Raw genomic sequence first — 26142 nt, 5'->3', positions numbered from 1 at the left:
TGGATGTCAAGGTCGAGGGCAGATCTGGATTTGTGATGTGTGACCAGAAGTTCCAGCTAGAGCCCCAGCAGTTTGGGCTCAGCCTGGCTCTCGGAGCATCTGGTTTAAACCCACTTGTCCTGAGGCCCGACTTCTCCTCTTTGTCCCCTTTTGACTCATTCTCGAGCTCCTAGGAAGTTGTTTCCTGAGCTGGGCCCACTGGTCCCATTAGGACTTATTTCCTAATAAAGAAATTCAGAACGCTACGCACCCTGCCGGTCATGGTGGTGAGCTGGGGATAGAGGAGGACTCTTAACTCACATGTTTTTACAGCTTAAATCCTTATTAAAAACAAGTGTGTGTTACTTTGGTCATATTAAAAATCAATAAAGTTTTGACTGAAAAAGCAACAGCAGAGAGGTAGTGTGAGGGAGTGTGTGTAGGGGTGATGGCCTCAGGCCTCAGAACTGGGGTGTCTGGGGGGTCTCAGGCTGCGAGAACTTTCTGTTGCCTTCTAGAGGCTGGTCAGTGACTACTGCCCACCACACCTCAGACCCAGAGCTGTTGGTCACCAAACTCTGCAAAGGGTCACCCTGGGCTGGGGACTGACATTGTAAAGAGATACAGGCTGAGCTAGGGAGGTATTGGGGGTTGCCAGGGTTCTGGGGGCAGGAGACAAGACTCCTGGTTTTTGTTGCCGTCAGTGACTTGCTGGACCCTGGACCTTGGGCAACGTCTGTGGCCTCAGTTTCTCTTGAACAACTTGGGAAAATGATTAGCTGGGCTTCTGTGAATGGGAGTTTGCTGATTTACACACACAGCAAGGTCTAGGCGCCCATCTCAGTCACGTGTACAAGCCCATGGATATACAAGCATATACAAGCATACAGGGACAGGCAGACAGACAGACACACACACCAGTGTCATACATAGAAGACATTCCGTTATAAATACAGTCACTCTCAGAGCCCCAAGCCACATGTTCAAAATGTACCCCGATATAGAAATAGCCACAAGTGCACAGGCACATAGGTAGTGAGGTACCAGATAAAAAGTCATTCATATTTTTTCTTTTGGAATGCTCAGAGAGAAACTGACCTTTTTGGAGAGGGAGGTTGCTGGCTGCTCTGGAAGGTGCAGACAGCATCAGCTTTAGGGGAACTTCATTGTTTTGAGACATTTACCAGTTGAGGTCCTTTATGTAAGACAGCATCAGCAATTGTACTTGGAGAAAACTGAGGTCACCTTAGTCTGTTTCAGATGCTGAAGATGGGATGTTGAGTGTTTTGCTTAGTGTTGGACCATATTCCCAAAGGACGGAAAACCAAGAGCCTGTACTTCCTAGCTGTGTGACCTTGAGCTAGTGACTCAACCTCTCTGTGCTTCCACATCCTCATCTATAGAATGGAGATTAAAAAATGGTACCAGCCTCATAGGGTTATTGTGAGGAGTGCCTGGCATAGGGCAAGCACTATATAAATGTTAGCTGTTATTATTATTGTTGTTGGTCATCTGGTTCTCATGAGAAAGCTTGAATCTGGACTGTCACTGGGCCCTTTTGCCTTTGTGGGCCCCTTCCTCCACCAAAAAATATTAAGAACTTTATGTTTTATGACTGTGTGGGTATAAAGACTAGTATAATCAAGTTTGGATTCTATTCATTTTTTTCCTGCCAATTTTAAGAGAAACTAAAACATTTTTGTGGGCCTTAAAGTTACTGTGGGCTCCAGGCACTGGGCCCACCGTACTGGTGGACGATTTGGCCCTGGCTGTGGCCCCTCCGCATGTCAGCTTCTGTGCAGCTGAATGGCTGAGAGAGACGTTGGGGAATGTCCTTTGGATCATCATGAGTGCCTGCTCTGGACCCTGGAGATGCCTTTAGCTGTACCCTGGGGCAGCCAGGGAGAAAACTGTGCTGTCACTGGGAGCAACTGGGCAGACGTTGGAGCTGCTGCTGGGCGTGCACACGGCTAGTGCCAGCCCCTCCTGACCTGGCCCTGGTGCAGGGAGCCATCGGCCAGGGGACGCCATCACTCCAGGGGCTCAAAATGCCTAAAGTTATGGTGGTGACACTCGGCTGGCTGACCTGATTTTCTGGCCACCAAGATTGAAGAAGCAGCCCGGGAGGACTTGGGAATAACTGCAAGAGGGCGCCCTGGGGGAGTGGATTGCTGTGAGTGGAGGGCAGGGGGCTTGGTGTTGGGTTAACTTAAAGCTGTGACCCTTGCCTGCCCAGACTGTGAGGCACTGACTTACCAGGTACACAGAAGCTCTCCATTCCTTCATTCTTCCCAGACTCGCTGAGCAGCTCCGCTGCGTAGGCGCTGTGCTGGGGCTGGGGCCACAGAGAGGATAAGACCCTGTTCAGCACCGCTGGACCTCCCTGCCTGGCAGGGTGATAAGTGTTCCTTGGAGTGTTCTGGGCCAAGAGCCGGGAGCCCCAAACAGGAAGAGGTTAGTTCTGGGTGGGATCTTGATAGGGGGCAGGTGGGAAAGGGTGGCTTCTCTGCAGCTTCCATGTCCAAAACGAACATGAGGACTTGAGACTGTGACGATGCCAGACACCCCCATTCTTATCCTGCTGAAGCGTGTGTATTCCAGGGCCTGGAGCAGGGCCTCCCAGGTTCTGGGCGCTTAATGTCCCCCAGCCATTCAGGGCCAGACTGTGCTGGAAAAATAACCATGGGTGACTTGGCAGAGGCTGGGCTCAGGGAAAGGGAATGCCAGGAGAAGCAATGCCAAGGTTGGGAGTCAAGCAGGGAGGCTGTTGGTGAGAGCCTGAGAAGCAGGGCAGGTGCCACTGACCGGGGCCCATAATTTTTAGTTGCTGGGACAGGACTTTCGGGGGGCAAGTGTTACATCTTGGGTGGGACCCACTAAGGAGGCAGGCCTGGGGGCTGGCAGCGTTTCTCCTCAAAGTCAGATGAAAGTACTGGGTGTTGAGAGAGGGTTTGGGGGCTGAGTGAGGGGTCTGGGGTTTGGTGATGGGGGCCGGGACTCGGCGGGGGGAAGGCTCACTGAGAGCACGGGACCTGGGCAGGGTTTGAGGAGCCGCCTCCCCTTCGCACTCCTGGTCCCTGGATCACTTCAGGCCTCCTTATTCCTCCTGTGCTCTCTGCCCGGGCTGGGAGTGGGAGGTCTTGTGCGGGCCGAGGCCGGGGCCCCTCTCAGCTGGATCTATCTGATGATGATGGAGGGCCTGGCGTGGGACCGCTGGCCTGTGTCCCTCACATTCACTGCCGGGCCAGCTGGGTGGGGGCTCTGGGGCTTGAATTTGAGCCCTTGCCTGTCAGAATCCTCTGTCCCTCCGTTCTGAGACCCTCTTGCTAGCATGTCAGGGGCTCTGATGCTCTGCCCTTGGGAAGGCAATTGAAGGGCGACGCTTAACCCAACATGCGGTGTTGATGCTGGTGGCATCTCAGGCCACAGGTGGCATGTGGGAGGGACCTTTCTCAGGAAATACACTTCAAGGACGCAGCCTTCTCCAAGCGGGGCCTGTGAGGAAGCCAGAGGTGGAGGGCATCCTGGCTGCTGTCATACCACCCATGTCCACCCGGGGGCAGCGATGCCCAGCCTAACCTCAAACTCCTGCACCCCCCCAACTCAGGTTGCACTTGACAGACGGGGGACACCCTACCGGGAAACCAAAGGGTTGGGAAGACTTTGAGATCCTCTCATGGAACAGATGGGGTGACTGAGACCCAGCAGGAGCCTGATCTGTCCAAAGCTACACAGGGATCACCTGGCTCTTTGCCTTTCATCCAACCACCCGTCTGCGGGGGAGGCTTGGGGTGTCTCTGAGTGCGGCAGAGTCTTGGGGGGCTCTAGGGTGCCTCGATCCAGAAGCCCCGTGGCCTTGGTGCCACCCCTGGTGCATGTCCTCCTCTGAACGAACTTGCCAGGCAGGGCGGCTGGATGGGTAGGGGCACGAGCTGTGGACCGAGCAGCCTGGAGCTGCCCCGCTTGCCTGGGTGCCTCTGGGAGACTTTCTGGGTCTCTCTGTTCTTATCTGGGAATAACACAGCACCCCCAGCCCCCTCCTGGGCTGGCTGTGCGGATGAAATGAGTTGTTATATATAAAGAGCTTAGACTAGCCCCTGGTGACAGAAGGTGAGCATCAAACTCAACCTCCCATGAGGAAGAGTCCCTCTTCTCCCTGGCTTCTGAAATGACATGGGAGCCACCTGAGCCAGTGCTGCCCCGGCACCCAGGTGACCTCATCCTGTCCGCTCCTTTCCCAGCCCTGCCCCTCTCCCACCCCAACAAGAACCACACACACATAAGAATATAGAATTTTATCTTATTTTAGTTAAAAAAAATAATCGTACCACCGAATGAAGAAGTAGCCTTTTTTTTTGTTTCCTTTTTCTTTTTTGGTGAGAAGGGAAGAGAGAAAAAAAAAGCAATAAGCCAAAGAAAAAGAACTTTTTATATTCATCTGTATAAACATATCCGCTAAGGCAAACGCAATCCAGGGCCAAGGCTGCTGCACTGGGGTCAGTACCTCCTAATTCCTGCAGATTCTAAGGCCAAAAAAATAAAACCTCTGCAAGTCCAACCCTGCAAGTCCAATAGGAGTTTTGTGGACTCTTGGGGCATTTTACTAAAATAAAGAGTTACCGAGTTTAAAAAGCAGTGACGTTGTCACAACACACACTGAAAGTTGCATAACTGTGGCCTCAGTGGCCATGCACTTGTTTGGACTGGAGGACGGGCACAGCTTCACGACACAGTAATGGACACAGACGCACGTACACACAGACACGCACACGTGAGCGAGCACATCGGGAGCTGTGTAGGGCCGGGCAGGTGGCACAGGCTTGGCCACGGCCCATCTGGGGATGGGCATGGGGAGGGCTGGGGTCCCCATGCTCCCTCAGGGGGTGGGTGTGACAGGATAGGTCCCGTTGCTGGTGACAAGGCGGTGAACGTCACTTGGGGAAGGATGGCGTGAAAGAGCCAAGCCAGGCCCCCTGCTCCCCACCACCTGGTCCGTGCAAACCACTTAAAGCACTTCTTGGACGCCTCCTGGAGAATGGAGACGTGCTGGTTTCCTTCCCTATGAAGGGGCCAATCCCTCTTCCCCACCCTCCTCTCTCCAGAGACCCTCAGGCTGTTCTGGGTCAGGGAAAGCGGTGGCGGGGGGGGGACGATGATGACCAGGGACTGGTGTTTCTGCCCCCAGAGCCTTCCCTGCCCACAATCCGTGGCATGGCCGGCAGAGTGTGGGCCCGTGAGGTAGATTGGCACAGCTGCCCCCTCACCCTGCCTGGCTGGGCCCCAGAGAGCTGGGGTCTCCCTGCCAGCATGGGGTGCCAGGGGCCTGGGTCCCTTCGCCAAGATAGAAGCCCCCCCCCTTGATACCAGCAGAGAGAGGAGGCAGGGCCAGAGGAACAGGTGCTGGTGATGGGGAGCCCGGGTGCCACCAATCAGCGCTATGGGGCCGGCCACGATTCTTGCCACCTGTCGCTCCCCTGATCAAGGGGGGGCGCTCGAGGGCCCCAGGGGCAGTGCAGCCTGTGGGTTAAGGGCAGGGTCTCTGCGGGGGTACAGGAGGAGGTGGAAAGGGAGAGGCACAAGGAGAGGAGTGTGTGTGCAGGCAGCCCACCGGCAGGGAGAGCCCTAGGCCGGAAGCAGGAGCGGCTGCAGCAGGCAGTGGGCGGCCAGGAGGCGAGAGGTGCAGGACTGGCCAGGGAGGGCTGGGCCAGGCCGGGAGGCGGCTGGTGTCAGGGCCTCAGGGACAGCGGAAGGGAGCGGGGAGAGGCCGGGCCGCTCTGGGAGACCCCTCAGCCGGCTTGTTCACAGACACGTGTAGCTGTTTAGCATGGTCCCTTCAGACAGAGCTGAGGGTCAGGCTTGGCCTGCGGTCTGCCGGCCCTCGCCACCCTCGCCCGCGGGACTGGGCGCCGGGGCCGGGGCCAGGCGGTGGGGCGCAGCCTCGCTACTTGAAGGTGGACTGCAGCTCCTTGAAGGCCGCCTTCCGCTGCTTCATCTCCTCCGCCTGCTTCTTCCTCTCCTCCTGCTCTGCCTTGATCTCCTCCTCGAAGCGGCTGGACACGTTCATGGCCTGGACCTGGGGTGGGGTTGGGGGGGAAGTGGCTCAGGGCCCGGAGGGGGCTCTCTCCGGGGTCTCTCCTGGTTCCGCTGTCCCCCTCCCCTATGCACGCACAGCTCCGCCTCCCACTAGCCTGGTCCTGGGCCAGGCACGTCAGTCACCTCTCTGAGCCTCAGTTCTTCCACTTAGAGCCTGGCGCTCAGTAACTCTGACCTCATGGATACGTTGGGAGGATTGAAAGAGAGTGAAAGAGAGAAGACGTATTCAGTAGCTGCTGCTGAGCACGCGTCCTGGAAATGTGAGCTTCCGAAGCTGCTATTCTTGTTCTGGGAAGCCCAGACGCACACCTGGTCTCCCTGATGAACCCGGAAACATCCCCATCAACCCTAGAAGCCCAGAGGGAGGTGGGAGGAGGCCTTCAGAAGGAATGTTCTTAGCTAACACGGGGAGGGGGAGAAGCAAGAACAGGCAGGGGCCCCGGGGCCCGGGGAGGGCAGGACCCAGGAACCATACTTGTCCCCTGCATCTGAGCGTGTGCTGAAAGGGGAGGGTACTGTGCACGGCGGTGGCCTCTGGGGCCCATCATAGTCCCTCCCGGCTGGGGCTGGCGGGGCTAGTGTCTCCGAGAGGCCCCGGGAGCCAGTGCTGTGTTTCTGGGCCTGCTTCCTGTCTCCCGGGCCCACTCTTTAAGGCCCAGTCCTTTGCGGGTAGTGGCTCCGGGTACAGGGCTGGGGCAGCTCAAAGGGGCCCCTGTCCCCTCTTCAAGAGTGCATACCCCTCCCTCCCCCACCTCTGGGGCAGGGAGAGAAGGAGAAGCTGGAAAGGATCACAGGCTGGATGGGAGGGTAGAGAAGCCAGGAGCGCCGTGGGCCCTGACCGACCCCGGAGGGGCGTCAGCTCCCCACCTCCTGTCTGCGGTCTCAGCAGGGACAGGAAGGGGATGTGCTGACCCCTGAGCTAACTCAGGGTCCCGGAGTACCCCGGCCACACCTGTCCTCAAGCGGGGCTCAGGGCAACCCCAGCCTGGGCTCCACACCTCCTCCCATATGCCTTACCTTAGCCTCAAAGAAGCTCTTGGCCCCCTTGACGCCCTCGGTGGACACATCGATCTCGGAGAGGCGGGCCAGCACGTGCAGCCCGCTGTCCTCCTGCAGCTCCCCAGCCGCTGCCTTGCGGAAAATCAGGAGAAACTGCAGCAGGGAGAACAGAACACTGATGCTGTCAGGGAGAGAGGGAAAGGGGCCAGGGCCTGCCCACACCCAGGGCCAGCTGCAGGCCTCCCCAGAAAGGAGGTTCTCACAGGCCTGGGAGCTGGAGGTCCGGGCTCTCCGTCCTCCACGCTCTGTGTCCTGCACAAGCTGCCACGTCCCTCCCTCTCTGGGCCTTGGTTTGCCCATCTGTACAATGGGAGGCTAGGTAACCTGTCTCCTGCCCCTGCAGGACTGGGGCTACTGCAGCCTGCTCTGCCCATCTGCCCATGATCAGCTCCTGTTAAAAGCCTCAACCTACCTCTTACCTTTGTTTCCACTGTTCCCCAAATCAATCCGCTCTAACTTCCATTTACTGACCCATTTTACAGAGTGAGGAAGGCTCAGAGGCAAGAAAAAACCTGCCCCAATCTCAGCACCAGAAAGCGATGGAGGGAGGATTTGAACCCAGGTCCGGACTCCAAACCATCATCGTGTGCTGCTCGCACCTTCCTCCCTGGACTTGGCTCCCCCGGGCGCCCCCCTCCCCCTTCTCTCGCCCTGCCTCTTCTGTGCTTCCTGCCAGTTCTCCAAGGCCCAGCCTGAGCCTTGACTCTCCAGAGGCCACCTCTGGCATTTAACCCTATGACTCTCCAGGGGCCACCTCTGGCATTTAACCCTACACTGCCCTGGGACCAGTGCCCTTGCTCTCTGGCCTTGAGCCTCTGCTTCCTCCTCCAGCAAACAGGCTCGTTCGTGGCTCCTGTCTCAGAGTGAGGCCTGAGTGAGATTCAGAGTGTGAAGTCACCCAGCTCAGCGCCCGCCCGGCTCCTCTCGGACCCGCAGTGCATGTCCCTCCTCCATCCGTCCCCTCTTCTCCTGAATCACAGCATCCTGTTTTTTCACTCTCTGAGCATCTCCCCCTCTACACGCCAGGAGCCCCAGAGCACAGGGCCTTTCTCTGTACTCCCACAGCCCACATAGGGTCAGGTATACAGAAGTCACTCCATAAGTGCTCACTGCATGAAGGAATGGATGTGCCTCCTTCTCACTTAGGCATCTCAGAATCTCCCCAGGTAGCTGCTCTAGGATCCGCTGAAACCTCACCCAGCCAACCATCAGCCACTCGACAGTGGCTGTTCACGGACAAAGTTGCTCAGTGACAAAGAGGGGTTAGTTTCCCCCCACCCCCCGGTGTTGCCCCCCACGGGGAGTGGGGCTCACCTCTCGGAAGCTGAGCTTGCTGTCAAAGTCCTCATCCACCTCCTTGATCATGTTTTTCAGGCCCAGGTGGGTCTGGGGGGCTCCAAGTTTCTCCATCATGAGCTTTAGCTCCATCAGGTCGATGAAGCCATCCCGGCCGGCATCGTACCTGTGAGTGCAAAGAGAGAGGCCTAAGGACATCCTGCCACCTCATACCTGACCAGAGTGGTCATAAGGCAGAGTACAAGGAGCCTGGGGGCTCAAAAGGTGCCTCCCACCAACACGTCATCTTATCACAGCTGGAGAGGACCTCGGCCCAGGTGGACTCCCGATTCGAGGCCCAGCTACTGCTTGGTTACCTCTGATGATGGAGAGCTCACCACGTGACCTGGCAGCCTCCTACATGTTGAACAGTGCTAACTTTTGGCCAAATTTACCTGCTACACAAGGAAGCGGAAACCACAGCCCCTCTCTACTGAACGAGATGTGAACAAGCAGGGAGGGAGAATTTACAATATCATGGGGGTGAGGATTGCAACGGTAGGCCCTGAAGTTAGAACTCACTGAGCATCTCCAGGTACCTCCACAGGCACTCGAGGGACATCTTGGCTCCATCTCTCCCCCTCTCCCTGTGCCCACCCAGGAGGGAAGCAGAAGGTACCACATGTCTCAGGGTAGGGCCAGAGGTCACAGGAGGGAGGGGCCACTTCTGGTTTTCTGGAAGGTGGCCTGGGGTGTGTTCTGGAAACAAGTTGTGCAGGGTGCCTGCAGCGAGCGGCAGGGATCCAGCTGGGTGGCTGGAAAGACCTGGAACAGTGATTACGTGATGACCGTGCCTCTGCCCTGCACATTTCAGTTCTCTTTTTTCTACCGCCAACAGCCTGGCAGAGAGAGGGACAGGGTGAGGGGCAGAGTCTAAACGTCTCGCTCGACTGGCTTCCTTGTGGTAAAAGCTTGGGTCAGAGCTGGGCTCCAGGCCCGTCCCCAGGCTGGGGAGGTGCTGCTCGTGCCGGGAGCACACAGCATGGCAGATGTGGGTGCTGTTCCCACGGCCCAGCCAGGCCTCTTATCAGGTGAACCGAGCAACCGCCTTGACTGTCTCCTGGTGGGCTGGGGAGAGTCATCTCAGCACTGGCCAAATGGGCCTTCGGAGCCTAAAGAAACTTGTGCAGTCCCCGAGGCCTCAAGATGGCTGGGTGGCGGCGCTGGTGACAGCAATATGACACACACGGGCTGAGTTCCAGAAACTTCCTGGAGACTTGGAGTTCCTACACAAACACACATCTCATTCCTGTGGCCTCTACAGGGCTTCCCAATTCCCTTCCCCCATCTCTAATTACACATAAGCTTCACATGACTATGGACATCTGACAGCAACCACTTTTTGAAATCTATCTTTGTGCTGGGAAATTTCCATACTTTCTTTTACTTAATCTTCATAATAACCTTCTCTTATAATGGAAGCTCAGAGAGGTTAAGTGGCCTGCCCAAGGTCACACAGCAGTGAAGGAAGGGGCTGGGCTTCTACCTCACGTCAGTAGGGCTCATAAAGCTGCACATTTGCTGGGCGCCCCCCCCCCCCCACCATGTCCTGGGGTTGCCAGCAGGACAGAGACGTCTGCCTGGAGCACTGAGCAGAGCATTTGCGTGAAGGGTAAACATAGTTCATGAGCAAGTGAGTCAGTGGTTGGAAGTGATGCAGCACAGGGAAGACAGGTCTCTGGAAACCCTGCAGGGAACACAGGGTCCTGAGGCCTTTTCCCCCACTACGGGGTGAAAGGGTCTGGGGTGGGAGCAGTGGCCACAGCTGAGGCAGAAGCAGATGCAAGAGGATGTGGTGGAGGGTTGTACGACTCGGGAGGGTCAGGGAGGCCAACGATCCCATGGTCCAGGCTCTGCTTAGAACTGGAGGGGCCTGGTGTGGGGCACAGTGGAGCCCCCCCTTCCATCTTTGGAGTTTGTTTGCCAGTGGTAAGGGGCTGGGTGGCTGCTGCATGAGCCTTAGTGACCGGTACTGGAGCAGCCCTGGAGCGTGGCCAGGTGAGGGAGTCAGTCTTTCCCGGGGCAAGTCACATGGATGCCCCTCCTCAGCGTCCCTGAGGAAGACAAAGCCCCCGCCTCTTTCTGAACTCGGGCTCCCATGATGACATGTCAGGGCTGGAGCAGACTGCCTGGGGTCCAGGAGACTGTGCCATCGAGCCTCCAGCCAAGGCTGAGAACCCCTGGTATGATGGTGACTCTTCCGTAAGGTCACTGCGAGGACTGGGTACGTTCACACGTGACAAGCACTTCGCACAGCACTGGCTCCAGAAACTGCAGCTACCAGCACTATCACGAGACTTCGTTACTTTTATGAAGCTCCTACTACGTGCCAGGTATTTTCTCTGTGCTCAGCAATCCTGGGGGGTCAGTTATGTTCCCATGTGACTGATTAGGGGACAGGGGCTGGAGAGGTTTGGGCACTGGCCAAGGGTTCAGACGCCCATCCCTGTGATTCCCACACTCTACTCTCTCTACCGCCCCACCTGCCTCTCCTGAGCCTCAGCTTTATTTACTGCTCAAGGGTTACTCCTGCAGCCAGGGGTGGCTCAGTTTCAGAGGAAGTGCAGATAAAGTGTCCAAACTTGGACAGAAACTTGGGCTCTGGATCTCGGTCTCTGGCAGCTCCCAGGCCTGGCTGGGCTGCAGCTCAAACCGCGGCGTGAACCGCTGCCTGTGTCAATCAAGCATCAATCAATTACTGGTTCCGGGCTCCTGCCCCCAGGGGGACAATGCAGGGGCTGGCCACACTGGAGGGAGTTGTTCCCACAAGACCCCCGGGGGAGTGGACATCTACCATGTGCCCTGGGCTGTGACGTGGGGGCTCTGGGTCATTGGATCAGCCAGGTTCCTGGGTAAACCCTGGAGGTTTGTGCTTACAGCAGCTCTGCTGAGACTAACCCGAGTCCAAACCCCAGCTCTGCCACCTGCTGGCTAGGGGACGCTGCTCACGTCACATGACCCTATGAACCATTTACATCATGGAGATGAGACCCACCCCAGGCTTGCGGCAGGAGTTAAGAGATGATCCACGTAGATTCTTAGCACAGAGGCTGGCCCACAATAAGTACTTAATCATTACACGCTAAGTACAGTACTACCACTACGAAATTACTATTATCGGTAACATCTACCTCTAGGATTTGAGATAAAGGAGATTGTGGATGTAAAATGCCTAGTACATAGTACGTGCTGAAAACCTGCCATTTCTTTAGAATAGTGGCCATTGAGAACTTTTTATGTGCCAGACACTAGTTAAGTACTTTGCACATATAATATAAAAATGGTGTTGATAATGAGAATAATAATGGTAAAAAATACAATTTCTCCCTCAGGCACCAGTCCTGATGGTGCGTGGCAGGGAGGAAGTGCTTGTTGTAGACTGGCCTGGAGGCAGCGGGTGGACACGATGGCCCAGAGGTCCCTCCAGCATCTTCTCCTTCTGAAGGTCCCACTACTTCCCTCCCCCGCCCCCGTTAGGCCCGATTCGAGGACCCCGCCACCTGGGGAGGTGAGGAGAGAGCAGGACAGAACCTTCTGTTCTCTCGCTGGGCAGAGAGAGAGAGAAGCCTCGGTCCTGGATGACTCTCTTGCTCCTCCTCTGACAGGGAGGGAAGTGACAACGGGGGAGACTGTCACTGTGCCACCAGCAGGAGGACCACTGGCACCCCAGGAGAGAACGGTGTTCTAAGATGCTTGGAAACAGCCGTATATCCCTGAGTGGGGAGAGCCTCTCTCCCCTCAGCCCTCTCCCTGAGCTGGAGCTGAGGTTGCAGGTAGCTCAGGGGATCCAGGAAAAGAGTCCATACCCAAGGTCCGCCTGGATGCCTGGTCCACCCAGTTCATGTCATGTAGGGAACCCGGGGCCCAGAGTGGAGAGCAAGCAGCCCAGGGTCACACAGCTGGAGAAAAGCAAGACTCCCAAAGTTGTAAGCTTTCCTCCCTGGCTGCCTGCTTTCTTCTTGGGAAGGAGGTCCCATAGAGGGTCCCAGATTCTCAAGCCTGCAGGGCCAGTTCCATCTGGCAGGACTGACAACAAAGCTCCTGGGCTGGGAGCTCAGCACTCGTCTCCAGCACTGGAGGGAGGCGGCTGCACCTGGTGCTGTGCCCACATTCCTACCCACCTCGCCCTGAGCCTCCCCCTGAATAGTTCTCGACGGGGAGGGCTTAGCAGCTGCCGCCCCGGATGCTGGTGACGAAATCCCCTCCCATCTGCCCTTGCACGTGGAGCAGCGGCCACCACCCAGGCAGACTTTGCTCCTTTGGGCTGCAGGTCCCAGCCGGCTGATGGCTCCTCCTTCCCTGGTTCTGATAACCCGGAGATAAGGGGGTGAGAGCAGCGGCCGGCTCCTACAGCGTGCAGGGCTTGCCCTCATTTCATAACAATATTATCATTAGTGGCTGCTCTTGGCTGGGCACTTACTATGTGCCAGGCACTGTGCCAAGTGTTTTGTATCAGATCCTCACAGGAACTCCGTGAAGCAGGCATGAATATCCCCATACTACAGACGAGGAGACTGAGGCTCAGGGAGAAAGTGACTTGGCCAAGACCATAGCTGACAAGGGCACACCTGGGATCAGAACCCTGACCGGATGAAAAAAATGTGCTTTTAACTACTATGCTATGTCTTGATGCCTACAGACCCTGCACCAAAGAAACTCAGGTTGGGAAGGATCCTGGAGGCCACCTCATTTAGCCATTCATGAAGGTCAGGTACACAGTGCAGTTTTCCTGCTTGGTATCTTGAATACCTCTAAGGATGGGAAGCTCACTGCTTACCTAAAGCAGCACATTTTGGCTTTGGAACTATTAGAAAGTTTCTCCTCATGCACGACCCTCCCCACCCGCCAGCTGTGCTGTACAGTCTGAGAGCAGAATGAGGAGGAGTCATCACACCTGCTGCACAAGCGGAGGGTGGGAACAGTTGACTTGGGAGCATAGGGGACCCCAATTCTCTCCCTTCTAGTTCCCATCCCAGGCCTTTGCTGAAGGCCCCTCTGCCCATGGGGGTCCCACAGAGGACAGACAGCTGGAGAGAGTGGTGTTTATGGACCCCTGAGCCCCCAGGCCCACCTGGCTTTGTTCTCAGCATTCACAGACCTGGTCTTCCTCCATCCTATCTGGGGAGGCCCCAGAGGCTCCTAGGCCTCTACTCTTTGCCCTGCAAAATGGGAAGGCAGGTCGCTTGGGGCAGGAAAGTTCTGGACAACAGGGAAATTCTGGCCTTGCTAGCTGTTACAGGCAGATTGGCTTGGCCTGCCTCCCCGTGCAGGTGGACGCCCACAGGCTCGGTGGTGAGGGCCGGCAGTGCCCATCCGTTCCTGCACTCTCCCACCCCCAGACGGCCTGACTCATGAGGGGAAAGCCCAGCCTCTCACCACTTCCTCCAGTCCTATCTGCGGAGTCTGACACTTGATCTGTTGCCCTGTGTCAGCCAAGGAGAGGGTGTGTGAGTGCATACGGGTGTGTGTGTGGCTGGGGGGTGCTCACGCCTCCTCCACGGCTTTCCAATAAGTCCAAGGGTCAAGTGGGGGCCCCCTAGGCTGATGGCAATTGCTGGGCACTGTCAGGACTTGGGGACGTCCTAACCTCAAGTTCAAGCACCTCATGCTGAGCCCACCCTGGGAGGGCAGCTCACTCCACAGGTAGTTTCAGCAGTGGGTCTCCCCTCCCCGGCTCTCCCCTGTGCCGCCTCCTTCCCTGCCTGCACTTAATAATAATAATAATTATAAAAGTGATTGCAAAGAACATTTACTGAATGTCTAATATAACCCAGTGTTTACTATTTAACTTAATCTTCCCTCTTGTTTTCCCCTCACTGCCTAGACTAAGTAACGTGGCCGGGAGACAGCTGCGGTGGCCCAGTGCTTCTTAAACCTTAATGCGCACACCCGGTGAGCCTTGTTAAAACGCAGATTCTGATCCAGTAGGCCTGGGGTGGAGCCTGAGCATCTGAGCTTTCTAACAAGCTCCCGGGTGACGCTGATGCTGCTCTCTTCGGGTCCCATGGGAGCAAGGGACTTGGGAGTCAGAAGGACCCTAGTTCAAATCCTGTCTCCCCTCCTCAAGTCATGGAACCCTCTCTGAGACCCAGTCTTCTTATCTACGAAAGGGGTGATGATCATCTTCCAGGATGCTGAGACAGGATTAAACAAGAGGCAAAGTGCCTGGAATGGAGACGCCACAGTGGCCCTCTGTCTCCGCACAGCTCAGGGGTCCCTGGGCCCGGCTCTGTCCGGCTGCACCTTTCTGGTCCGGAACCCTCACTTCTCTAGAGACCTTGAAAAGCAGAAGTCTGCCGAGGAGCAGGTGGCTGGGCAGTCAGAGGGGACTCGGCTGCTGGAGGGTGTGGGGACTGTCCCTGCTGAGGCCACAGGGCGACTCTGCCCCTGGCTGGGCTGGCCCTGCAGAAAGGGCCCCAGGCAGCAGGGCTGGGTCTCCTACAGCTGAAGCCAGGCCCTGAACCCAGAGGCACAGAGGAGAGAAGGCAGGAAGGTGCAAACCAAAAGGGAACCAAAAGTCCCTGGGGGGACGGGAAGGAGAGGTGACTCAGAATCAGAAGGGAAGTAGGAGAGCAGAGGACAGGCCTGAGGCCAGGAAATCCTCCCTCCCCAGGGGTGGGGCTTCTCCCCAGAAAGGCAGGCTCCTGGCTGCTGCAGGGGGAAGGACCCAACCTCTGAACCCCCAGAGGACTCCCCTCCCCCCACCGAGGCTCTGGGACTCCTCCTCTCCCCTAAACGCAGCCCTCACTTGGCCTCGGGAGCTCCCAGTAGGCAGACCTGGTTCTAATCCTGGCCCTGCCACTTATTATAACCTTGAGCCTTGCTTTCCTCATCTGGCAAATGGGGATAATGACAGCACCCACCTCCCTGGGCTGGTGTGAAGATGAAGTTCAGTTCCTGAAATCACACACCAGGCTCAACTGGGCCTGGCGGCTCCATTTAACAAGGAGGACGTGGCGGCAGGGGGCTGGCTGTGGAGGGCCGGCGTCACGGCATCCCTCAGGAGAACTTCCAGTCCTCGTCATAGAAATAAAGAAATGGAACCTGCCGTTTCCAGCCCAGTGGGCCCATCCTCTCTATCCCCGCAAAGACCCCTCTATGCCACTGCTCTCCATGAGACTTTAAGCTTCTTGAGGGCAGGAACTCTATTTTTCCCTTAATTCTCTGGACCTCGCACACAGAAACTTAATATGATCAGAGGAATGGAGTTTAAGCTTTTCAAAATTGTCTATGTTTTTTAATAGCCCACACACCAGACACAATGGTGGGCTCTTTACAAAGGCTCAGGACTTTTTTTTTTTTTTTTTGGCCGCACCGTCAGGCTTGTTAGGGGATTGAACGTGGGCCCTCGGCAGTGAAAGGGCGGTGTCCTAACCACTGGACCTCCAGGGAATTCCCCAGGACTTTTAAAAACTTAATCCTCAGGACTTTACCAGGCAGGTTCTTTAGCCCCAGGGGAAACAGGCTCTGAGAAGCAGAGCTCCCCGTCCAGAGTCACCCAGCTGGGCGGTGGCAGACGGGCGCTGGAGTCCTAGATTTGTGTCATGCCAGGGCTGCTGTGTGCGCTGCCCTTTTTCCTGCCACCTGCCTTCCACGTAATTAAGTGATAATGAATTCGGTTTCCCATTTTTGTTATTTATCAAAGCCATATGTAGCCGTCAATGAAAGTGTCGGTTCAGCAGAGGAGGGAAAGAAGGTTCTCATGCTGGGTCCCCGTCACTCCGGCCCAGAGCAAGAGGGTTCTTGCCAGCCTGGCAGGCCGGGCAGCTCCATGGGGGTTAAGTGGAGTCAGCCAGTGGCTTCTGTGGAGCAATCTCCGTGCTAGGCACCACCACCAGGGCTGGGGATGGTGGTGACAGGAACTTGGAAAGTACGTATTTTGTGCCAGGCACTTCATAACCTGGGTGGGTTCTATTATTCTCCCTGTTCCAGGGTGAGGAACCGGGGCTCAGAAGGGTTTACGTGCCTTGCCCCAGGGCCCAAGGCTGGGATTCCAACCCAGGGCGGCTGACTCCAAAGGCCCTGCCCTTAACCACTGCACCAGACAGTCCTCCAGGAAGGACGAGGGGGTGGTGCTGCTGTGAGCTGCAAGAGCCTGAGGCGACACCAGGGAGGCGTAGCAGGTGGAGAGGAGGGTTGGGCAAGGTGGGAAGAAGAGAGGGAAGCCCCCCTCTTCTCTGACGCAAGGGGTCATGAGATGAAGTGGCTGGGGACGAGGCTGGGCAGGGCAGGGAACTAGGACATCTTCCTCGGATTCCACGGCAGGTTCAGAATTACATGGCTGCCTTCCTCTCTGGCAGGTCTCGGTTTACACCGCCCCGCAGAGCCCCACGCAGGCTGTTGCCAGGCCAGAGGTGGCTGCCCTGAGGCCCTCTGGGTCCACACCACTGCCCCTTGCCTGGAGGGTTCCAGAGCAGCCCTGGACGGATGGGCAGACAGAGGAGGGGAGAGGGTCGGATTAGAGGTGATGGGTGCAGCCTGAGGCTGCAAGAGGAGGAAGGACTGAGAGTCCAGGTACCTGGCACCGTGCCAGAGCTCTGCGTGTATCACCTCCCCCCGCCCCACCTCCAGAAGCAGGGACAACTTTTCCCATTGTGTAGACAAGGATGCTCTGGTTCAGCCACTGAAAACATCCCCGTGAATGTCACTACACCTTCCTGGGCCTCAGTTTCCTCTTCTGTAAAATGGGGGAGAAGCGTTGGTGACAACCCCGGAGGTCTCTCCCAGATGGAAACTAACAGCAGCGTGAGGTCAGCGATGATGGAGAGCCCGTCTATCTTCCCTCGGCCCTCTCTCTTCTCTCTCCAGCTCCATCCTTAGGAAGTATCTGCTGATGATCACTGAATGGATGAACTGGAAGACCCTAGAAGGCAGTTCTGCCATCCGGGAGGGTTCAGGACGACTCAGAAATAAGGAAGTCATTGGTGAATCACCTTTGGGAATCATCAGATACATCATGCTCCTTTTACAGATGGGAAGACTGAGGCCCAGAGAGGGCAGGCAGACTAGGTAATTGAGTGGCAGAGCCAGGACAAAGCCCCACTTCCTAGCTCCTGGCCTCCAAGACAAGTCCAGCTCCCAGCTCCCTCTGCCCTCTCCCACCTCCTGCGCTCTGCTCTGGGGGATGGCTTCCCAGGGGGGCCAGGCTCCCCTCCCCTCTGCCATGGGAGCTGCAGATCAGGGTGGAAGTGTCCCAGCAGAGCCCTCTGGCTGTGATCCTTGGGCCCTGCTTGGACCCAGGAGGCTGCAGCACCTCTTGGACAGCAGAAGCAGAACGCGAATTTTGTCTTCCATGAGAGCCTGTCTGTTGGCTGTTCACAGCCGGGACTCGGCTGGGCTGCGCTCGGCTGGCACAGTGAAGCCTTGTTTCCTTGAATACAAAATCTGCAGCCTTCCATCCACGCCAGGGCCCCCCGCGGGTGGCACTTCCTTCCCTAGAAGCTCCCTGACCCCTTCCTGCCCCCCTCACCCCTGCCAATACCTCATTGAGCAGTAGTGGTGCCAAGAGGGGGCTTCCAGGGGTTCAGCTCCCCTCAATTTTCAACAAAGTACCCCTCGTCAAACTAACAGCCAAAACAGCCTCTGTAAAAAGTGAGCTTGCTCTGCAAACGCAGCTTCACGACCATTCCCCTAGTCACGCGCCCCTTCCAACCAAGCTGCAGCCTTCCAAGTCCCTGCTCATTCGGTGTGTCTGGGTTCTCCAAACAGCTCCTTCTTTTTTTTGGCGGGCATAGAGGGGATGAAGCCTAAGAGAAGGAGGACTCTGGTGGTGGGTCCATGTGGTAGAAAATCAGCCATGCACATGGAAGCGGGTGTTGGTGGGGTGTGTTTCCCCACGTGGAGGCAGACGTCTGTGACGGGAAGCCCAGGAGGGAAGAACATGGGTTTTGGAGTCACAGACCTGGGTTTAGATTATGACTCCTTCATTTTTGAGCTGTGTATTCTTGGCAAGTTACCTACCTGCTCTGTGCCCAGACTGCCCAACTGCGCCATGGTGGTGACGACAGTTCTATGTCATGGGGCTGCTGGGAGGAATGGAGGAGCTCCTTAGTCCTGCGGCACTGAGAATGCAGGGATTGTGGCCGCATTTGAATAATCTCCCTCATACTACACGGGGGGGGGCGGGGGGGGCAGAGTCTATAAGGAAGTTCTGACTGCCCTCTATTGAGGCTGCGATCCTGGAACTCCTGCTCTCCTGATAGGGCCAGTCTTTTATCAGGAAGAAACTTGAGAAGAACTCCCAGACAAGACCCTGGAGCCAAAGAAGTAGGCTCCTCAAGGCCCAGGGGTCTCCATGCAGAGGCCTGGAGTGGGATTAAGGACTCAGTTCCACCCCAGGCTGACCCTCGGAAAAACATGGGGCTCCCAGCCATCCAGGTCTGAGAACCAAAAACCTCTTCTGCTTTGGGGCCAAATGCAGAAGCAGGGCCACAGCAAGCAGTGAGGAGTGGGAAAGAGCCTTTCTCAAGCTGGGGGGTTGCAAAACCCTCCCCCCCCCCGCCCCGGGCTTCCTGCTTGCGGCCCGGGCACACTGCCCCAGCCAAGGTGGGGTCAGCACCCCTTCCTCTCAACCTTGGGCTGCCAGACCTCCTGACTCCCTCACCTGAGACTTGGCCTCAGGACGGTTCTACCTTTTGGATCCACTTCCAGATCTACTCCAGATCACACCCCTGGGCTGTTTTCCCCTCCAGGGGCCAGGGGCAGGGGGGATGGGCAACAGGAGGTGAGCAGAGAAGAATGCCAAAGGGAGGGGGGCTGAGTACCTTCACCCCCGCCCCAGGCCCCCCTCACTGCTCGGGATAGGGCAGAGTGGCTGACCATCTCAATCCCAACTGGGTGAACGCAGTGATGGACCAGAAGGGGACCTGGAAGCCTTTCTCTCTAGTCATTTCACAGAGATTTAAAGTTTTTTTTGTTGGGGGAGGGGGAAGCCCAGAGGCCTGGAAGGACCTGTCCAACCTGCTGAGGGCATGGGGTATGGAATTTAAGGATGGAGTAAAGGTAGAGGTGAGAGCTACCAGCCAAGTCAGATAGGAAGGTGTGGGGTGTCAGGGACCTTGTGTGGGGAGGGAAAGGGGGCACGCGGTGGGGGAAGGGAGGCAAGGAGAGATGGGGCCTTTCTGACAGAAAGCAGGGGGCAGTGACTGCAGAGCTGCTGGGTGTAGCGGGGTGGCGAGGGCAAGAGGAGGGAGGGGCGGTCTGCGGAGGGAGGCGGGGACTCGGCCCTGCAGGGACGTGGCTACGGGGGGGGCGGGGGGAGGTGTACATACCTGCCGAGTCGGGGGCAGGGAGGAAGGGGTCCCTCCCTGGGGAGATCACCTGAGGGTCAAGGGTTGGGGTCCTGGCTAACGGAGTGGATGAGGGTAGAGGTGGGAGGGGCAGAAGGGTCTTTGACATAGTTTGCTGGCAGATGCTGAATAAGTGGAGGGGATGCGGGGGAGGGGTCTCGGCCCAGAACCCACGTTGAGAGGGATCTGAGATAAGCAGAGTAAATCAAAGGACCCCAGTAAAAGGAATGGTCACCTTTGTTGAGGCGCTGGAGGGTGCGGTGGGTGTTTTAGACCCGTGTTTGGGGGGGGTTGGGAATTCAAGTAGCTGAGGAGGGGGAAAGGGGGCCACGGGGTCCTCAATCTCGGTGTGCGCGCTTGTGGAGAAGCATCACTAACAAGGCCAGAGAACCGGACCCTCCAGACCCCTGTGCTTATCTAGAAGGAGCCGCGGGGTCCCCCACTCCGCGTGCGCGCGTGCGGTGTATCGGGGGCAGCGTCACCGTGAGGAGGGGTCGCGCGCCAGGGGCCGCGGGTTCCCCAGACCCACATGCGTGGTAGGGAGGAGGTCCCGAAGCCTCGTGATTATCTGGAAGGGGCCCGGGGTCCCCGCCCCTGGTGTGTCAGGGATCGGGGAGCTCGGCTGGCCGCACGGGTCCCGGGACGGCGCGGGGTCCAGGGTTCGGGGGCTCGGGAGCCGAGGCCGGCTCTCGGGGTGGGTGGGGAACCGCGTCGAGCGGGCACTCACTGCTTGAACATCTTCTCCATGTCCTTGATCTGCTTCCTGGAGAACTCCTTGAACTCGGTGTAGGGGTTGAAGACGCGGCGGCTGGGCGACTGGGGCTCGCCGATGCCCTGGTTGAGGTCGGCGCGCCGCAGCAGCTTGGCGCTCAGCTCTTCGTCCGCGCTGCCCAGCGCCTCGGCCGCCTCGTCGGGCGCCCCCGCCGCCGCCGCCGCCCCGTTCAGCCCGGGCTGCTCCGGGGCCTCGACGCCGCCCTCGCCCTCCATCTGCAGCCGCCGGCTCAGCTTGCTGGCCAGCTCGTCCGTGGCCATGGTGGCCCGCGCGCCGCTCGCCCCCGGACCCTCCTAGTCGCGCGCCCGTGCCGCCTCTGGCCGCGCTCTTCCTGTTCCTGACACTCCCCAGCTCCAGGCACCGCCCCCGAAGGTGGGACTTACGCCCCTCGCTGGGCCCGCCCCCTCCCGCCCCGGCTCCCGGCCTTGCGCAGCCCGCCCCGCGAGGGCACGGGCTCCGGCTCGAGCTCCGCGACTAGAGTGTGCCGGGGGCTCCGGGCCCGCCACCATCCTCCCCCGTAAGGTTGGGGGGCTCCCGTAGGCCCCATCCCCCCTCTCCTCCTCACTGTGCCGGCTGAACGGGAGAGGTCGGGCTGGGGGCCGGGGACCGAGGTGGGAAGGACGAGGGGGTCTTTCCCTGCAGTTTGGGTGTGGGTCTGGGGCGCAGGGGGGCGCCGCCCCCACCCCCTTCTCTGGAATCCCCACGCCGTGGAGTCGTAATCCCATGGCGGTGTGACACCCTGTCGGTTGCCATGGAGACGACTCAGTGTTACACACTGTCGCTTTCGATGAGGGTTGCAGGGGTAATGAAGAAGGTGCACCCGGTGAGCAGGAACCCCCGTTTAGATGTAACCGCAGGTGGAGCTGCTGCATCTTTTGGAGAGGGATGGATGAGCAGCTGCGAGGGAGATGGCGCTGGGCCTCAGCCCTGAGAGGTCCTCGGAGATAGCGGGAGAGCGAGAGGGAGAAGAGCCTTGCCCTCTCCCTCTGGGCCAGCACATCACATGAATGACTTGGCAGAATAGCTGCTGGGCCACGCGGTCGCCTGAGACTTAATTTTAGGGGAACTGACAGGGAGCTCTTGATATTGCCATTTCAGTGGGGACCCCGAGAAGAGATGTCCTCTCCAAAGGCTCAAGGGATGGGGTGTCAGGAACAGACCAGAGGGAATTGCTCTCTGTGGTCTGGCCTGTCACCTTAAAACTGCAAAGCTGTGGACCTCCAGCAGCAGAACCACTGCGGGGGAGGAGTGGGGCTGGTTAATAACTCAGGTTCCCAGGCTCCAATCCAGACCAACAAAACTGATCTCTGGAATGGGGCCCAGAAATCTGCATTTTTAGCAGGCACCCAGGGGAGTTTGAGAATCACTACTGTGCTTTGTGCTTATTCTCTAAAACAGGGGTCCTCAACCCCCGGGGTCTAATGCCTGATCATCTGAGGTGGAGCTGATGTAATAATGATAGAAATAAAGTGCACAATAAATGTAATGTGCTTGAATCATCCCGATACCTTCCCCCCCCACCCCGCCCCCGGCCTTGGAAAAATTGTCTTCCATGAAAACGGACCCTGGTGCCAAAAAGGTTGGGGACCGTTGCTCTAGAATGTTAGGATGATGCTCAAGACCCCTTTGCAGAAGCAGCACCTACCCGTCAATGTGCAGAGAAGAGATATAGGCTTAGGGCTTAAAAAACCAGTGCTCTGGAGGCAGAGAGCACTTGAGAATGTAAAACCAGCAAGCTGTTACAGACTGATTTGCACAGAACTAACCCTCAACTGATATTTTTTGATTTTCCACAGTTTAAGAATATTGCTGAATTAATTGAAAAGGTATTTTAAAAACTATAAAATTGAGAAAAAAACCCTTCAGGGTTCAAGAAAATATGAAATTTACATTAACTTATTTTTGAGATTGTTTCTGAATCCAATAAAGATGTTCAGCTTAAATGACACAATTTTGTTTTTTTAAGGCTTGGAATTAAGTTTCTGTTGGTCTTGGGCAACTTGGTACAGCTACTTGTAAAAGGTAAGTTTCTGTATCTTCCATATGTGTCCTTCAAGGACCCAACAGAAGCAAAATAGTTGTTTTTTTATTGAATGCAAAAGACTAGGGACAGGGTGTAGATCAAAACTTTACAAATTATGCCTGCAAATGCTTGGGTTTGCAAATTCTGAGCTTTCTTTTCAAAGCAGCTAATTACTTAAAAAAATCTGGTGAACCGCAACTTGCCCCAACCTATGGTTTATAGCGGGTCTGCATGAAATAGGGCTACCTTTTTTTTTTTTTTTTTTTTTCTGGAAACGCCGTGAGGCATGCAGGATCTTCGTTCCTCCACCAGGGATTGAACCCATGCCCCATGCAGTGGAAGCACGGATCCCTAACACTGGACTGCCAGGGAATTCCCAGGGCTACCTTTATTATGAAATGTTTTGCCTCTGGGAGCAAACTTTCTAACAGTGAAGAGATTAGGTGAGGGTTTGCCTTCTTGAAAAACAATTTACATGTATGTGAAAAACCTGGGGTGTTGGTTTGAATTAATCACACAGGCTGTATGTATTAAATGCCCTGGTCAATTACCCATTTGTCTCATGTGGACACAACCCTCCAGGAGGGAGGGCAGGCTCCGTGATGCACAGTTGGGGGAATTCCAGCTCATTACCTATTGCATCTTGTAAAAGGGGAGCAGAATGCCCAGACCTTGCTGCTGTTAAGCTGAGGCAGAGCTCAGGAAACGCTGCCGGGTGGGTGAGCCCTTTTAACACCTCTTGGGCTGATTTTCTCACAGGTGCTCAGGGGCTGAGAGGTCTGAGACTCTGTGACCATAGAGTGGGAGCTCATGCTGCCTCATTTCAGAGGCCTTGTTGATCCGCTCCAAAGACAGAGGTGTGCGCCAGGGGCTGCGTTTTATTTGAACTCTTTCCTTCCAAGGTCATTGGACTTCAGGAAAAGCACTTATTCAGAAACCAGAGAAGTAGTGGGGGAAGAACAGGCCGGGATAACTGATGATCCCTGATTGCTGGTGAAACTTCCAGGAACCATCAGTTGCCTGTTCATTAGGGGAAATTACTTCTGAGTGACCCTGAGCGCTGTGTCCCGAGCATGGATTTGGGCAGAAAGAAACAATCTGGACTGGTTACGCATTACGGCATTTGGTCATGCGGAAAGAATGATCTTCAGGAAAAATCACACCCTTGGCAAAGGATTTTTACAGAGGCAGGGGTGAGAGAGAGCCAATTCTGACAATACTCCAGCGACAAGGGAGCTAGGCAGACTTAGTCATCGTTGACTTATATTTCTTTGCTTCCTCCCACATCTACTTGTGTAACTGTCTTTTGAGGAGGGGTAGGGTAATCTTAAGAGAAACAACAGTACTTTGAAAAAGAGGGGGAGACACGGGAAGGGTTGGGAAGAGCTCTTGGGTGATGGGGGCAGATGGAGAGAACTCTGAGGGGCATTCCAGAGCTGGATGGAACTGGGTGGTCCCTCTAGCTTGAGATGCTGGGAAAACAAGAAGGGATTAGGGAGGCCAGCAGAGATAAAGTCAGCTCATAAACTACATCATTCACTTGGCACTTTATAAATACCAGTTTACTAATTAATCATCACAAACCCTCTGTGTTCACAAGCAAACCCGTGATGGATAGAGAAAGGTGCACAGAGGTCAAAGTTCAGGGACAATCCAGATACTCATTTGAGCGATTGGAGGAGTGAGAGCAGGGAATGGGGTCACAGCCTGGTTGATCTCAGAGGCTATCTCACCTCCTGCAAAGTCTGGAAGCTGCGCAAAGGGGATCGGGGTGGGGAGCTGTGTCAGGCAGGCGCTCACAGGACTGCTGAGCAGGGCAGGCGCAAAAGGGCACGATGGGGCCAAGACCTGCAGGTGGTTGCAGGTCATTAGAAGCCAACCTGTGTCTCCAGTGAGCTCTCCTTTTGGGGTTATCTTGGATGCGTTGAATCTACTTGAAAACCAAAATTGTCTTTCAAATTATTTGCATATGCCCGACTGGACAGGCTGGAGGAAAAAAAATCTGAGTGTGATTTCTGCTTCTGTTAAACCCTAGGTGGTTCTGTGTCCAACTTTAACAACTGATAGGCCTGAGTCTTAGCCCTGTTTTAAACTCTCAAAGACTGTGTGTGTGTGTGTGTGTACCATGTGGCTTAAAACTCAGCAGTGTTGCATCTGCAGTGCCTTCCTGGACCCTTTCCAAAGGTGGCAATATATGGGCAGCTGATTTCGATTTTTATACTATTCTGTGAAAGCAGTGTTCATCTACATCCAGGCAATCAAGACCTATTTATGAAGTGTGTCTGGCACCAGGCTCTGGTCCTGGAATTTTTCTGGTCATGGGCAAGAGTGGGGATGGGGGCGGGGAGAGCAGGACTAGCCAGTTTGAAGAGTGAGATCTGTTGGACCCCACGCTGGGGGACTGACAGAGGCTATGACGGTTCCAGCTAAGCCCGCCTCTGGCTGGGACTCAGCACTTATTACAACCCACAATGAAGCTGTTAATAAAATATCTGACACTTCCTACCCCACCCCACCCCAGCACAACTTCCTGGGGGAAGGGACCTGTCTGCCTGGCTCAGCTTTGTCTCCTCAGTGCCCTGCATGGTGCCTGGCCCAAGGTCTTTGTTGGAGAAATCGAGGTTGACTGGATGCATGATGGCCTGCTCTGCATGAGGGCTCACGATGGACTGGATGTGTCCCCTCCAGAGCATCTGGTGGCCCGATTTCAGGTCTCAAGGTCACTGCCAAGAAAGAGAAGCTGCTAAAGTGACACCTCTGTGCACCCACATGACTCAACACAAAAGTTAACAGGATCTCTTGAACAACAAGCCTCTCAAGTGTCTGTCCCCTGCTCCTCTGAGGACAGCGTCAGCCGCATCAGATAGGGATTGGGGCCGGGTGACCTGCTGGTCCTTGGGTATCGATGTGGCCCAGAGGTCATTTAGAGCTCTCTGCTCAGCAGACAGGGTGGAAGGAATAAAAGGAAGTTACGGGTAAACACTGCTTGTGGCCGCTGCAGGGGCACATGAGGATTTGGGAAACTGAAAGGAAGGTTGTAAAATTAACACAAGGCGGAGACAGGCAAAGTCGGCTGAAAGAGAGAGCATGGTGCCTAGGCTGGGAACACCTGAACTTAGGTACTAACTAAAGAAAGCAGGGGACTCTAAGAAGGGCTAGTAAACCAGGATGCCCAGAGGAAGGGATGTGTCGTGAAGTCTTGGTTCTTTCAGGCTTGGTCCAGAGGAAGGCAGGTGTCCAGACTCACCAGCAAAGCTTCCTGTTGTCCAGATGCAGCACTGTGATGGTGAAAGGCAGTGTGGTGTCATGCTTAGGAGTTGGGTTTGAAAATCCCTTTGGGGTGACCTTGAGCAGCCTGTTTTACCTTTCGAGAGGTCTTTCGAATGGCTCTCTCCTCCTGGAGTACTTGAGAGGATTAAATGAGAAAATGTATGTAAAGTGTTTCGTTTAGTGTGTGGCACGTGGCACGTAGTAAAAGCTCACGCTTTCAGTGATGGAGATGTTGATCAGCTGGCTTCATGGTAGTCATGTGGCAGACAATAGCCATGCAGATATTAACAATCTAGTCTGGGTGAGACTAGATTGGGGGTTGG

General features: G+C 56.0%; 1 protein-coding gene across 1 annotated transcript; it reads right to left on the bottom strand.

Annotated features, from left to right (window-relative positions):
* Positions 1-4267: 4267 nt before the first annotated feature.
* On the bottom strand, positions 4268-20863 carry EFHD2 (EF-hand domain family member D2). Its single transcript, XM_082613545.1, has 4 exons — positions 20482-20863; positions 8446-8593; positions 7090-7224; positions 4268-6052 (listed from the first exon to the last, which is right to left on the bottom strand). The coding sequence occupies exons 1-4, from the start codon at positions 20784-20786 to the stop codon at positions 5921-5923; spliced, it is 720 nt and encodes a 239-aa protein (XP_082469671.1). The 5' UTR covers positions 20787-20863; the 3' UTR covers positions 4268-5920.
* Positions 20864-26142: the final 5279 nt, after the last annotated feature.

This window comes from Mesoplodon mirus, assembly GCF_964341445.2.
Source record: "Mesoplodon mirus genome assembly, chromosome: 3".
NCBI classification, from domain to species: domain Eukaryota; kingdom Metazoa; phylum Chordata; class Mammalia; order Artiodactyla; family Ziphiidae; genus Mesoplodon; species Mesoplodon mirus.
This window is presented reverse-complemented; position numbering and strand designations above follow the sequence as displayed.